Genomic DNA, 15,144 nt, shown 5'->3' with positions numbered 1-15,144 from the left:
GTCCCTTGGTGGGGGAGATGGAGGTGGGGGAGAGATAAGGCCAGTCAGGCAGCTTGGGTTCACTTTCCCCTCTCCAGGGGCTGCCGTGGCCATTCCCTCCCTCCTACCCCCCACCCCCCGCCCCTGCCCCTGCTCATAATCACAGGGAAGGGCTGAGGAAAACTGGGGTGAAACAAGGGCCAGGGGAGGAGAATACATGAGGACGGCTGCCTGCCAGGCCCCATCTGGAACCACTTGGGAGAACCGGGCTCTTCTGCTCCCCCCACCTTCAGCCGGTCCACCCATCCCCAGTCACTAGGCAGGAGGGTTTAGTGGTGGCTGGGAATCTTTCCCAGTGAAATGAGCACGCAAATCTCCCTTCTTTACAAGGCAAAGACACTTCTCAACCTCAACTAGGCCTTCTAGCTGCTTCCCTCGCCTTCTCGTTTGAAAATATCTACCTTGGGTCTCCAGATCCCCCCCCGCCCCCACTCCTGGGTTCCTGACCCGAGTCATCCTCCGCTGACGCTGCTCTGGAAAAGGTGAGCCCTGCCACGTTCTGTGATTGGCTCTCTCGGCAGCACGCGGTGCTGTGGCCGACCCCGCGCTCGCCTGCTCTCCGGCCCGCTCCCTCGTGCATCCGTCTCCCCGAGGCTGATGAGGTCTTTCCTGCTTCTCCTCCTAGCTGCACACATGGCCTGCCTGTCCATGTCTGTCCCCTGCTCTCCATCCCGCTGCCCCGGGCCTGGTTCAGACCCCACTGTCCCCTTCTTGGACATCAGCACCAACTGTACCAACTGCTTAACCGGTCCCCAAGCACCCGGTTGGCCCCAGCCCTGTTCTGCCCCTGCCAGGGAACTCTTTCTGAAATGCAGGTCTCATCAAGGGACTGCCTCGCTGCGTGCTTTCCTGTGGTTCTCATCACTTGAGGACATGAGTCCACGTTCTGGGACTTAGCTGCTCACGATCTGACCCCTACCTACCTGTACACTTCTCACCCCTCCATTTTAAAACCTGCATCAGTTGGCCCCAAAGTGGAGACAGACTATCTACTTAGAATTCCTCTTCCTAATTATTTTCATCTTAAAAAAAAGCAAAATTAAGCTTTTTGATTAATTTGATGATGTTTACCATATAGATCTATAATAGTACATGAATAAAATTTATAAATAAATATACATATTTATGGGGTGTGCTCAAAACATTTTAGTGATCGAGTGTAAAGTTAAAAGAGCTTGTGGCCACTGCCCAACATCACCACCCGTCTGACTGCCCCATCCTCAGTGCCCCTGCTCGCGTGCTCTGGCAGACCTTTGTACCCACCACTCCATCTACCACATCAGGGTGAAGTTAGCTATGGGTAATAGAATATTCAACCATGTACCTTAAAGAAGCTGCAAGTTTTTTTGTTCTCTCATATAAACTAAGTCTGGAGGTGAGCAGCCCATGGATGGTGTGGCAGCTCCAAAATCATCTGAGATCCAGGTTCTTTGAACTTATTGCTCTACACTTTTCAAATCATGCTTTCCAGCTCATGCCTCAAAATGGCTGCTGGAGCTCCAGCCATTACATCAGCATTCCAACCAACTAGAAGAAGGAAGGGGTGAAGAGAGACATGCCTCTCCTCACTTTAAGGATATTTCTGATTATTAGAGACAGAGAATGACATTTACTAACGATAGAGATTGATCCACCAGGATGATATCACAACTCCAAATCTAAAGGTACTACATAAAATAGCTGCAAAATATATGCAGCAAAAATGAACAGAGTTAACCAACAGTATAGCACAGGGAACTATACTCCATATCTTGTAATAGCCTGTAATGGAAAAGAATCTGAAAAAGAATATATATATAACGGAATCACTTTGCTGTACACCTGAAACTAACACAACATTGTAAATCAACTGTATTTCAATAAAAATTTTTTAAAAGAAAAAAATGAACAGTTCAAGGATGGATATACAAATTCATGGTCCTAGTGGGAGTCTGATATACTTTTTTCAATAGACAGTAGAACAAGCAGACATGAAATCAGCGAAGATGTAGCTGTGAAAAGTGCAGTTACCAAATTTAACCTAATTGACGCCCATAGAACTCTGCTCCCTACAGTGACAGGATTCACCTTCTCAAACGCACACGAAACATACACCCAAGAATGATACCTTGAGTTGCATACACTACTTCTGCTTCCGCGCCTTTTGCGAGCAGTTAATCCTGGCTGTACCCAGTAGGAAGAGAGGCTAGGGAGTGTCGTCTGCTCCAGGGGGCCAAGTACCCAACTAAAATGGGGATTCTTGTCCTAATCTAGAGGGGAGAACAGCTATTAAGGAAGTCAGCAACCTCGGTCCTCCTTGCTCCCTCCCCCGGCAGCTCTGGTCCTGATAGCACTGCATGGTGGGTAAGAGCTTGGGAGGAGTCAGAAGCTCCTTGTTCTGTTCGGGCTTTGACACTGCCTGCTCTGTGACTTGGACAGCTTATTTAACCTGTGGGAGCTTCAGTTTCCTTATCTTGCAAAAGGAATGGGAATAACCCTACTTCATAGGGCTGTTGGGAAGCTGGAACAAGATCGCCCGTGTAAAGCACTTAATCGTGGGCTTGGCACGTAGTAAGTGCTCAGTAAATTAGCTGCACAGAGAAATTAAGTAACTTGCCCAAGGTCACACAGCCAGGAAATGACAAGGTTCTGACACTTCTTTGGGGGCCTCTGCAGCCCTAGCATAGGGCCCCACGTATGGTAGGGTCCTGTGTAAGGAGCACAGAACAGGGGGTTAGGCAACCATTAGCCATGTGACTTGAGAGAGGTCATTTGAAAATGAGTCTTAACTCAGACATGTATTAATTTCCTCATTCCGTCTGCAGAAGGTTGGATTAAGTGAGTCCAGAGCTTTTTGCTGACCCTGACGTTCCACAGCGCCGTGGGCTTCTGTCTTCTCTACCCCTCGGGGCCGAAACTTTACCATTAGAAATATGTTTCTTTTGTTAAATCCTGTTATCTGCCTGAACTCTTTTAAAAATGCAGTTTCCTTCAGAGGGTCCTGACCCCTTGGTCTGCAGGTCTAGAGAAGGTTCTGGTACATGAGTCCAGTGGGCCCCGGCTGGGAGGGGAGGGCCAGGCAAAGGGAGAAGAGAATGCAGACAGGAGGGGCTGGGCCCCAAACAGACGGTCAGTTTACCAATGGCCCCGGTGGCCCAGAGGGTCCCTCATCAAGACCTCGTGCACAGTGACCTGCACAATGACCGTGTAATAGCTCCCGGTCCAGTCGCCTGGCTGACCCCATCTAGCACCGCTTTTTACACTTTTTATAGGGCTTCCTTTTTTCTCCTTCTGTATTTTTTCCACCACCCTACCTCTCAGACTAAAGCGGAGAAAAATGGGTTTTGTCTTTTTTTACCAAGAAGACAAAGTCTTAAATTACCTTCTTCAAGGTCTGCAAATAGAAATCCCAAATAAGACAGCCACCTCTTCTTTTCTGTCTTCCTCTCGCCCTGTCTCAGGAGCCCATGAGCTTGAAATAAAACTCAGCACGGTGGCTCCAGGGGAAGTAATCTGGGCCCGGCCGGCACCAGCTGCGGAGAGGCGGGGCAGGGCAGTGGCGGGGGGGCCCGAGCAGACACTGGTGGGAATGGAGGAGAGGGAGATGGAGGTGGGCAGAACCAAGGCCTGCTTGCTCTGGGTCTGGAATAAAAGAGGTCCCACTAAAGGGGACAGTTCCTAAAGGAGCAGCTACGCTCCGAGTGTCAGAGCGTGTGTGTGTGGGGGAGCCCAGGGAATGAGAGAAGCCCGAGGAGAGATCTCGGAGGCTGCTTTGGGATTTAGATGCAAACAGGATCACCGGGCACGTGAACCCCCATCTTCTCATCCCACTGACGCCACGGTTCCCAGAGAGCCCACCAGCGGGCATCGGGACAAGGGGAAGGAGCGTGGTTCTGGGGCAAAGGCTAGGAATTTTACGGCTGGCGCTCTGGGTTCTAACCCCTGCCACATGTAATATTAATAGCCAACAGTATAGAGCACTTACTCCGTGCCAGGGACTGTGGTCAACACCTCACGTAGATCATCCCGTTTCATCTGCAAGACAACCCTGCCACGTGGGCATCATTATTCTCTCCAGTACAGAGGAGGACACGAGGACGAGAGGTTACGTAACTACCCACATTCTCACACACCTTGTGACAGATCAGGGTTTAAACCCAGAGAGTCAGATTCCAGGTCTTGTCATCCTACTGCCAAACCACTCGGTCTACCGGCCTGCTTCCTCCTTTGGAGAGTCGAGGTGCTGGGGTGGCCTGGGGATATCGAGGTCCCTTCCAGCACAGATGCTCTGATTTGGGGCTCGTGCCTCACCTGCGCATGCAGAGGTCCTGTTCAAATGATACAGGATTGCACCGCAAGGCAGGCACGCCGAGTGTGTGTGTGTGTGTGTGTGTGTGCAGGACAGGTGAACTTGTGTCCTGCCACCCTGCTAAGACGGGGGCAGAATAAGAACACAGTAGCACAGTGCAAAGTCTGTAGGAAGACTTGCAGGTTAGTCCTGCATCAGAAGGGCCAAACCAAGATCCACAGCGCTAGAAAATTCTGCGTGGTTCACCTCCATTTTGTGTCCAGTGACCTTGGCGTTTCTCTGCTCTTTGCTTGGGGCTGCACACCCCCAGTCTGAGAGTCCCCGGCCAGACAGGCTAGGATGGCCTTTGAAGGGAACCTCGCCTGGCTCTGGGCAGGCGAGGCCGCCTCCGTGGACCCCTGGTCACACGTGTGTCTTCTTTGCAGGCCCAGCAACCATGGCCCATTACAAGGTTGATCAGGACGACTGGCTGACCGTCTACTTGAAGTATTTACTCGCTGTCTTTAACTTCTTCTTCTGGGTAAGTGAACCCGGCACGTGCCACCCGCTTCTCCAGCACCGCGTGAGTCAAGCCGTCTTTGCTTTCTGTGAGTCATCTCTCTGGAGCTGATTTTTTCCAAATCAGAGACCACCCATGGGCTAATTCTGCCTACTTGAAAGCAAACGTGTACATTTGCTACTGAGGGGGAACCTAAGACTCGGCCTGCAGGTTGGCGTGGAGTCCATACCGCACAGCAGCCAGGCATCGCCATGAGGTTGCGTCCCGGCCTCAGTCCGCAAGGTCTGGCTCTCCCTCCCCTGCTAACTTGCGGCTCCAGTGCCTGGTGGGAAATGTGACGGCCTCAAATAACTGCTTGTTTTCCTCCGAAGCCCATTTGCCTTTCATGATTCACATTCTCCAGGCCCGAGGCAGAGAAACATAAGTCCTGGGGGGCCCAGGGCTGCCTCTGTGCATCGGGAATGGTCTCGGTAGCGACTCCCCGCCGGGGAAACCACCCGGGCTAGGTCATCCAGGAAGAAAAGAGTCTGTCCACTTGAGGCAATTATCCAGATAATTGGTAGCAGAATACCACCAGGTCCCAAAAGAGCCAGACACTGGAATGTGTCTGGAGAGGCAGAAGGGGGCTAACGGTGCAGGCGTTGCCGTCAGCAGAGGCAGAAGAGGGCTAACGGTGCAGGCGTTGCCGTCAGCAGACAGGCTCTGCCGTAGGCAACTCAACTACGCTGGCTGAGCCTGTGTCTCCAGTTAAACGAAAGCTATTTGGCAATGACCAACCCGCTGTTTTGCCTAATATAACTTCCTTGTTCCCAGCCCTTCTGCCTAGAAAAGTCTTTCATTCTGTATGGCTCTCGGAGCTCCTTTGCATCTGCTAGATGGGATGCTGCCTGATTCAAATCGAGTTTTGTTCAAATCAACTTAACATTTTTAATGTGCCTCAGTTTATCTTTTATTTTTTTAATTAATTAATTTATTTATTTATGGCTGCGTTGGGTCTTCGTTGGTGCGTGCGGGCTTTCTCTAGTCGCGGCGAGCGTGGGTTACTCTTCGTTGCGGTGCGTGGGCTTCTTGTCGCGGTGGCTTCTCTTGCTGCGGAGCACGGGCTCTAGGTGCGTGGGCTTCAGTAGTTGTGGCACGCGGGCTCAGTAGTCGTGGCTAGCAGGCTGTAGAGCTCAGGATCTGTAGTTGTGGCGCACGGGCTTAGTTGCTCCGTGGCATGTGGGATCTTCCCGGACCAGGGCTCGAACCCATGTCCCCTGCATTGGCAGGTGGATTCTTAACCACTGCGACACCAGGGAAGTCCCTCAGTTTATCTGTTAATAGTGTATTTCAGAGACGCCCTGAAATGGTGTATGTGAAGTGCTTAATTCCGTCTCTGCACACAGAAGGCATTCAGTAAATGCAGTCTTTTGGGTATATTAGCTGTAGAAGGCCCCAAAATGCCAGCAGATCGACCTGCTCGTAAGGCAGGGCTGAGTCTCCTTGTTGCCATGGCAAAGGATGCGCTCCCAGAAGCCTCTCAGAAAGGCAGAGGCAAAGCTGGGCTGTGTTTGCCTTTTCAGAGTCTTCCACTAAGATTAATGAAATTGCTTAATACTGGGAAGGATCATGGTATAGTAGTTAAGGATTGGTACGCACAGCGAGGCAAGGGTTTAGAAGCGTCTTGGAGAGGGGACATACAATGCCATCTATTCAGAAGTTAAACAATCTGCCGTTTGTTTAAATGCTTTTTGCAAAGTTCCCGAAACGCACAATGAACTTGTTTTATTTGCAACTTTTCTCTTCCTGGGCGAGCGTTTCCTGGAATAGGGAAGTTGTATGGATGAAGACAGTGGAATAATAAAGCCACAGTGATATGATCAGGTCATTGTGTGGGCATAGATAGTTTCGATTCTCAGAGAGAAATCCGGTGGGGTGTTTAAGATTCTCGCTGAGTGAGGATTTTTTTAAAAATACAGTAAGTCCCTTACATACGAACGAGTTCCGTTCCGGGAACGCATTCATAAGTCCAGTTTGTTCATAAGTCCAACAGAGTTAGCCTAGGTGCCCAACACAATCGGCTCTATAGTACTGTACTGTGATAGGTTTATAACACTTTTCACACAGATAATACATAAAAACAAACACAAAAAATAAAACATTTTTAATCTTACAGTACAGTACCTTGAAAAGTACAGTAGCACCAGCACAACAGCTGGCACACGGGGGCTGGCATCGAGTGAACAGGCAGGAACAGTTACTGCCTGGAGGAGGGAGAGGAGGTGGGAGATGGTAGAGCTGAAGGGTCGTCAGCAACAGGAGACGGAGGAAGCTGCAGTTTCACTCACGCCTGACGCTGATGGCGCGGGTTCTGGTTCCTTTGCTGGAACCAGATGCACGTTTGCATCTTTGAAAGCTTGCACCTGGAAGGTTTGTATGTCGGGGACTTACTGTAATAAGTGTGCTTTTCCAGCTCATAAAGTCTTATGTATCCACTAATAATCGATAAAATACTAAAAAATATAAGTAAGAAAAAAATGGCCCATATCTCAGGGTATTAGGCTCCTAGGGCACTGTAACAAAGGAGCATAAATTGAGTTGCTTAAGAAAACAGAAATTGATGTCTCACAGCTCTGGAGGCCAAAGTCAAGTCCGAAACGAGTGTCAGCAGGGCCACGCTCCCTCTGAGCCTCTAGGTAGGACCTTCCTTGCCTCTTGCAAGCGCCTGGTGGGGGCGGGCATCGTGGGGTCCTTGGCTTTCGACTGCATCTTTCCAGGCCCTGCCTCAGTCATCACGTGCTGTCCTTCCTGTGTGTCTCTGTCCTTACACAGCATTTTCTTCTTCTTGTAAGGACCCACTCATACAGGATTAGGGCCCATCCTAATGACTGTACCCTAATTAATTACATCTGCAAAGATCCTATTTCCGAATAAGGTCACATTCACAGGTACTGGGGTTAGGACTTTAACAAACCTTCCTGGGGACACAGTTCGACCCATAATACTGTCTACCCAGAAATGACCACTGTGGACATTCCTTCTAGGCTTTTCCCTGATCAGGACAACAGATGGTGGTGACCTGCGTCGAGGGGGTGACAGCGAGCATCAAATACTTGGGGAGAGTCAAGGGTTTTAGGAAGCAAAATTGACAAGATTTGGTTATTAATCAGATGCTGTCGAGAGGGCAGAGGTGTCTAGGATATGTAAGTCCATCCCCGCAGCGGGAGCCCAGGAAGGCAAGCAGCGTGGGGTCAGATGGCGAGGTCACACGTTGGCGTGGTGCGTTTGAGTTGCCAGGAGACCATCTGAGCGGAGATGCCCAGTGAGAGAAGTCAGCTCAGGGGTCTGGGTCTCAGATGGGCATCGTCTCCACCCCCATGGTGGTTGCAGCCACGGGACTGAGTGAGAATCTCAGGGAGAGCATGGGGGCTGAGAATTCAGGCAAGAGAGAGATGTGGGAGTCCCAGATATCAGGGGTGCGTCCAGGGTCCACAGTGTCCCCGTTTGCCCTGTCTACACCAGGAGAGACCGGGGTTACGATGCCTAGCATCTGAGAGGTACTGCTGGATAACGACCTTCCGTGGACCATCCCCTGTGATCCGCAGGTCAACCCTGGTGGCTGTATCTCTGTTATCCTCATGTTACAGACAGGGAGCAGGTACACCCAGTTCAGAATCCTGCCCAAGGTCTTGTCGTGGTGGTAAGGGAAGCTGGTGCTAACGTCCAGGTACTCTGGTCAGTGATAATGGAAAATCTATTCCATGGCATTTATTAAGCATGTGCTAAGTGCCAAGCCCTGTTGCGGACGCTTGGAATCCGTCCGTGGACAAAGCTCCCAGCATCCACAGAGCTTCTGTTGTAGGCCTTCCCTGGGCTGTGCGTCCACGCGCGTCCTCCCAGCGCCCCGAGGCTGTGAGCGGCTCTGCGACAGCCCTGCGTTAGCAAGGTAGAAGCAGTCTGCCCGAAGCCCCGGAGCTGGGGGCCCCTCTCTCTGACCCCTGAGCCGGTGTGCCTGGCCGTCAGCTCTGACGTTACCTGCTGCCTCCAGCTCTGAGTCCCGCGTTTTCCCAGTGTCCCGGGTGCCGGGAAAACTTGGGCTCGAGTTCAGGCTCAAATTGAGACCCCATTGTCTATTTGCCGTGGAAGATTAGGTGCTGCGGACTGAACTGTGACCCATAGGGATTGAAGCCCTAACCCTCAATGTGACTGTATTTGGAGACAGGGCATTTAGAAGGTGATTAAGGTTAAATGAAGTCACAAGGGTGAGGTCCTAATCCGTTGGGATTGGCTTTACAGGTAGAGGAAGAGAGCTGTCTCTCTAAGCCTGCCCAGAGGAAAGGCCATGAGGACACAGTAAGGAGACAGCCGTCGTCTGTAAGCAAAGAAGGGCCTCACCCAAACTGAATCAGCCAGCACCTTATTTGGAGGACTTCCAGCCTCCAGAACCGTGAGAAATAGAGATAAATTTCTGTTGTTTAAGCTATGCTATGGCGTTTTATTAGGGCAACCTTGAGCAGACTAACACATCAGGCAGATCACTTAATCTCACCGAGCGTCACGTTTTTCATACGTTAAACGGGAACATCAGTACCTGTAAGAATTAAAGATGAATATTTAGGAAAACATCTCGCACAGTGTCTGGCACTCGCCTACCTGGTGCTTAGCTGTTACGCGTAGCTATGCTATTGTGATTAGACTAAGGGGCACGCCTCATCTCTAACCGCTTCCTACGTCCATAGCTCTGGCTTGGCGGCTTTGGGGACCATGTGGCCCATATAAGAAGTTCATGGAAGCGTAAGAATTGCTCACGTGAAGCAGCGCCCACGAAGCTAAGCTTGCCCTCACCGTGTGCAGCGCACTCCGGCGCCTTCTCCTCTATAGCGTGGTGGTTTGGTTTGGTTTTGTTGTTTAGCACAGGTTACCACCCACCAAGTTTAGCTCACAGCCCTAAATGTTTACATCCCAAAGTTTGAAACACCAGAGCAGTGAGATGGGGGGAAACAGCACCCCCTCCACCCCCAGGTGGGCAGGATTCAGGTGCCGGTCATGCAGTGCAAGGTCTTGGTGAGACTTTAAACCAAAGTCTCCGCCAGCTGCCACCGTAGCACAGTGTGAGGGTTATAAACCACCTTACACTCCAAAATGATTCCACAAGCACTCTGTCATTACCTTCACTCCTGTTCTATAGATGATAAAACTTCAGCTGAGATGACTGGCAGAGCTCTAGGTCAAGTCTGGGCTTTCTGACTCTGCGTCTGCTGCCCTTCCCATCTCTATAGACCACTGACTCATAACCACAGCCTTAGACCCACCACTCTGATGCCTACTTGGACTCCAAAATGTCTCCAGGAGTCAGGGTTGAACCTGGATTAGGACGTTTTGATGGTGTGGACAGTTCAGACACGCAGCGCATGAAGATTATAAGCAGAACTGAAGTACAGCATCGCAATACACACCCGCATCCTGTATCTAAGCTCTGCCCCAGCTCTGGACCCCTATCCCCTACTCAACCCATGCCTGCCCCCCATCCTTCACCATCGCCCTGCCCCTGACTCCCACCCCACCCCCACCATGCAGTTCGACTAATGCAGAGTTGAACATGACCATCTCACTGGGCAGGGGCGGCTCCCTTGGATATAGCTCTGGGTCAGGAACCAAAAATGCCAAAGCTTTCATGACCCTAAAAGAGAAAGTGTGACCCAAGCTTCCTACGCAGCCGCCTAGGAAATGCTTTACCTCCCCCTCCCATTTCCTACACGGGTCCCTACAGCTCCCATCACCCCTGCAACGTTGTTCTCTAATGTATTATTTTAATTAGCTCCTTGGCAGTGTTAATAATCAAAACTTTTCCAACCTCCCAGGAGCTACGCAGGCTGTGGGAGAGCCAGGGAAGCAGCGGCTCCCTTGGCTGGGGTGGCCTTGCCTCCGGAAGCTCTGTCCTGCCCGGGGCGCTGGCTGCAGTGTCAGCACCTCCCTCGGGGGCCAGTGGGGCTCAGACTCCAGGGGATCCCTGGGGTCCCTTAGGGGGACACGGACCAAGACAGGAGGCAGTGGTGATGGAGGACTCGCCCAACCAGGGCAGTGAAGTGGCTTGAGAGCACCACTCCAGGGTCCCTGGGGAGGGCCTGGTAGGGAATAGCCTCTGCCCCCCCCTGCCGAGGGGAGAAGCCTTCACTCTGTTCACCATCATCCCACTGATGGTGGCCTCTGCCCACCTCCTGGGACAGGTCATCTGAGGAAGAACAGCTGAGGGGCCCCGTGGCTGGCGTTTCTGCTGCGTCCCTTCTTAAGGTGCTGTGAAGTCGCAGGACCCCGTGGTGTCCGGGCATCCTGCCTCTCTCTGCTTCAGCTTCTGCTGGGGGACAGGCCCCTACTCGGGGGGAATGCACATCTGGTCTGCCCAGGGCCACGGTGGGGAGACCGGTCCAGGAGGAAGCCTGTGGTGGCCACTCTGAGCCGTCGCCGCTGCAGCCCAGACACCCCTCAGCTTGCTTGGGAGTGTCCGCAGCCCAGTGGGTGAAGAGGGCATGAAGTGAGATCAGGTTTCTTGAGTTCTAGGCCCCCGGCCGGTCACGGGTCCTTGGAAAAGTCACTGTTCTCTGGGCCTCAGTTTCTTCATCCGGAATATAAAAGGGTTAGACCTGACTCTTTCCTCTGCCCCCTTCCTCTGTCCCTCCTGCTTCCATGGGGAGTTATGGGGCATCTGTCATACGTGGAGGGCTCTGCTGCAGATGCTCAGATGAGTGAGGTTTAACCAAGAATCTAGAGGGGGAGGCAGACGAAGTACCGAATGCAGCAAACACGCCGTGACGCCTGTAACTGCAGAAACCCGTGCGGGCGGGGACGAGCAGGGCGGACAGGCTGATTTGCTGGGAGGGGGGCGGGGACAGCGCCAGGCAGCATCCCTCCGAGTTCTGAGCTGCGTGTGGAAGAGAACAGGTGATGTGAGTCCCCTCCCAGCCCCGACCCGCAGTAAGTCCCGTGAGATGTGCCCGTGTGACGAGGAGACTGGCCCTTGCTGTCCCTGCAAGAGAGTGAGAAGTCCAGAGTGGCGACCACGGGGGTCCTGGTCTGGGCCGTGGTGGTGCCGTTGATGAGACTGGGGGGGGGGGCGCGGAGGACAGGGGTGGCTCTAACTGGGTGAACACTCATCCAGCCCCCGGTCCTTCCCAGTCCAGGTGGTGCTTGGCACCTGGAGGCCCCCAGCAAACACTTAGGGGAGTGGACTGCACCACCACCTGTGCGACCTCTGCCCCCTCCCCGTGCCACGGGCGCCCCGGCACTGTGGGCAGAGAGCACTCCTGCCCCGGGGTCCTCCCGTGTTGGGAGCCCCAGCGTCCTGGGCCTGCTGCACCGGCCGGTCCCCTCCCCGACCCCAGCCCAGAAGCCATTCAGCTGCTGAGGAGGAGAGGAAAACCCTGCAATGACCTTTGCGCCCCGCCTGCTTTCCCCTGGGTCTGACAGGCAACTTTCTGGCCATGTTTCTTCTCTATAAATGGGCCGTTCCTAAAATTACACGGCCTGGGTGACCTGCCCGCCCCTCCCGGCCTGCCCGTGTCCTGGTTGGTAAGAAGGCCAGCTTCACCCTCTGCAGGGCTTTCTGCCTGATTGGCTACAGGCTATGGTTTTGAAAAATGTACTTAATATTCCAAAGAAATCCAACCCAGTCTCTGTAGGGAGCCCGATACTGTTGAATCAACTCTATGCAAATAGCCGGTGCACAGCTCAGCAGGGTCATTTGGCTCCGGCCCCAGTCGGTCTTCCGCAGGGCCTCTTCCACCGCTCTTTCTGCTGACCCAACATCTCTGAACCGCTTGACGAAAGCCACGAGCATCTTGCTGGAGGTGTATTGGCAGATGGTCGTGGGGACATGTCACCCATGCGGAAGACCTCCGAGCTTGTCATCCGGCCATTTTACAGATGAAGAAACTGAGGCTTCCAGAGGCGAAATGTCTGCACAGTCACACACTTAGTCAGGGGCACGGCCAGGGCTGGGACCCAAGCGCACTGACCCCTTCCCTCCCAAGACGCCCTCTGGCGACCCGTCCCGACGTTGGGCAGCTTTGACTTCTCCTGTCCACAGGAAAGATCGTTTCCTAAAGAGCCAACCGGGTCCCAAGCAGGACACCCCCTGAAGGACTTGAAACTCTCTTGCCCCGGATGGCAAATCGCATTGGGTGTCCCCAGCAGACACTGTGACACCCCAGGGGAGGTCTGGGGGCCCCACTGACTCGGACTCGCCTCCTGATTTCTTCTGCACATCAGGACCAGCGTGAATTTGTTGGTTTCCAGACCTTAATCAGGACAGTGTGTCTGCCCAGACCCTCCCCTGTGGGCGAGGGCCCTGCTGCCCCCCTGGCTGAGCTGCAGCCCTGCCTGCTTTGCAGATCCCAGCCGTTCCTGTGACCGGGACACGCTCCTCTCTTAGGGGGTCAGTGTGCTGCGGCTGCATTGCTCACAGCACCCCTCCCTCCCCTGGGAGCACATCGTTTCTTCCTTTCTTGCGTAATTTAACTTTCCTCCATTTGGACTGAAAATACTGCTCCTTGTCACCCCCCTTCTCCCCCAAAGCTCCTGTCAAAGCAAACACCCTGGGCTTCCCTGGTGGCGCAGTGGTTGAGAGTCCGCCTGCCGATGCAGGGGACACGGGTTCGTGCCCCGGTCCGGGCAGATCCCACATGCCGCGGAGCGGCTGCGCCCGTGAGCCGTGGCCACTGAGCCTGCGCGTCCGGAGCCTGTGCTCCGCATCGGGAGAGGCCACAGCAGTGAGAGGCCCGCGTACCGCAAAAAAAAAAAGCAAACACCCTGATGCAGACAGGGAAGTGGCGGGAGGGGCAGTCCTGAGCTGGGCCAAGGGCCTCCAGGCCGCGGCCTCAGGGGAGGATGTTCTTGGGACCCTGCTGGGGGAGGGGACAGGACTGGCCCCTGTTGACTAGGAAACTACGCGGTGGTTCTCAACTGGAACCACCTGGGAACTTAGTAAAGGATCCAGGCCTGATCCCACCCCCCGAAATCCAGTCACCTTGGTGATGTGCGGAGGTCTCTGGGTGGTGGTGCGGCCCAGCTGAGAAGCACTGCCTTAGAGGGTGCAAGGTGGGGGGGCCCCAGAGACGTCTGCGCCGGGGTCATTGTGAGATGCAAGATGAGGCCTCAGCCCCCGAAGCCGAGCGCATTATTTTCCGTGGATGACGTTCCTCTGGGCAAAGCGTCCCAGGCTTTTCATCAGCTTCTCAGTGGGTTCCATGTCCCCCAGCAGATCAGGTGTCCCCGGTGCTGTCACACGCACCCCTTTGGGTGGTTCCAGATGCGATGCTAAGCCTGTGGGGTTGACAAGCCTGATGGATGACGTGCCTGTTTCTATAAAGACACTACACGCGTCCACAGTGAGATCCACTCCGTGTGGTCACGTGGACTATTTCATGCTGCTCAGAACCTCTTCTTGGTACTACCACGTGCCTTTGATTAATCAAAAATGAGAAATGAACTATTACTTAATGCACTGTGTTTGATAGGCAGAAACCCTTCAAAACATAAGACCCGTGGGAAAAAGTAATCAAAGGGGCCCTTGATGGTTATAGGTTGGGACCCACTGGCCTAACACGTCCACCTTGTTTGAGAGATGAAGAAACTGAGGCCCAGAGAGGTTAAGGGACCATCTTCAGGTCACACAGCCAGTTATGCACAGTTGAGACCCTCTCTGAAGCCTCCCGGGCATGCTGTAGGGGCAGAAAGATTATGTGCAGAATATTTTGCTGGAAACCCTCACTTGACACGATCCTGTTGACCCAGACGGAGGAAATTCCTCACTGGTCCTGGAGGTTATGTGGCCAGAGGTAGCCCACGCTCCTGAGAATTAGAAAGCCTGTTGTAGTCCAGGATTTCATCCAGCCTAAGATACCATCACTTGTAAGATACACCATTGTTTTCTGTACCGCGAGGCAAGAGTGCGGCCAAGCGTGGTTGTAAGATGCCATCAACCATAAGATGTGTCTGGTTTTGGAGATGTTAAAACGGGAGGAAAAATGTGTGCCGTGGAATCAAAGGAGGTGGATTCCATTTGGAGCCGTGCGACGTCCTTCCACCTGGTTCTCTTACCCGCTAGAGGTGCTAAGGGGGATGAGACGCCCCTTAAAAGAAAACAGATGCACCTAAAAAGCAGGAGTGAGTAGGGGAGCAGGCCCAGCCCAGTGTGTGCGATCCCAGGACAGAGTCCCACGCTGGCCCTCAGCAGACCTGGGTTTGCATCTCAATCTCGAAACTCTGGGTGGGTTTCTGGGGGGGGCGGGGGGGCGTGTGCAGGAGGGTGTCCTCTCGAGCATGCTCTATTCTCTCCAGCCTC

General features: G+C 53.3%; 1 protein-coding gene across 1 annotated transcript in view; it reads left to right on the top strand.

The window, feature by feature from the left end:
* Window positions 1–4,763: 4,763 nt before the first annotated feature.
* Window positions 4,764–15,144, top strand: part of TSPAN11 (tetraspanin 11) — a gene marked incomplete at both ends in the record, with an annotated part of 36,388 nt that continues 26,007 nt past the window's right edge. Inside the window, one exon of the mRNA XM_082849220.1 lies at window positions 4,764–4,847. Coding sequence (XP_082705346.1) covers window positions 4,764–4,847 — 84 coding nt within the window. The remainder of the gene's footprint in view (window positions 4,848–15,144) is intronic.

The sequence above is a fragment of the Leucopleurus acutus genome, assembly GCF_964270905.1.
Source record: "Leucopleurus acutus genome assembly, chromosome: 11".
NCBI lineage: Eukaryota > Metazoa > Chordata > Mammalia > Artiodactyla > Delphinidae > Leucopleurus > Leucopleurus acutus.
Note: the sequence above shows the minus strand (reverse complement) of the source record. Positions and strands in the feature narration are given on the sequence as shown.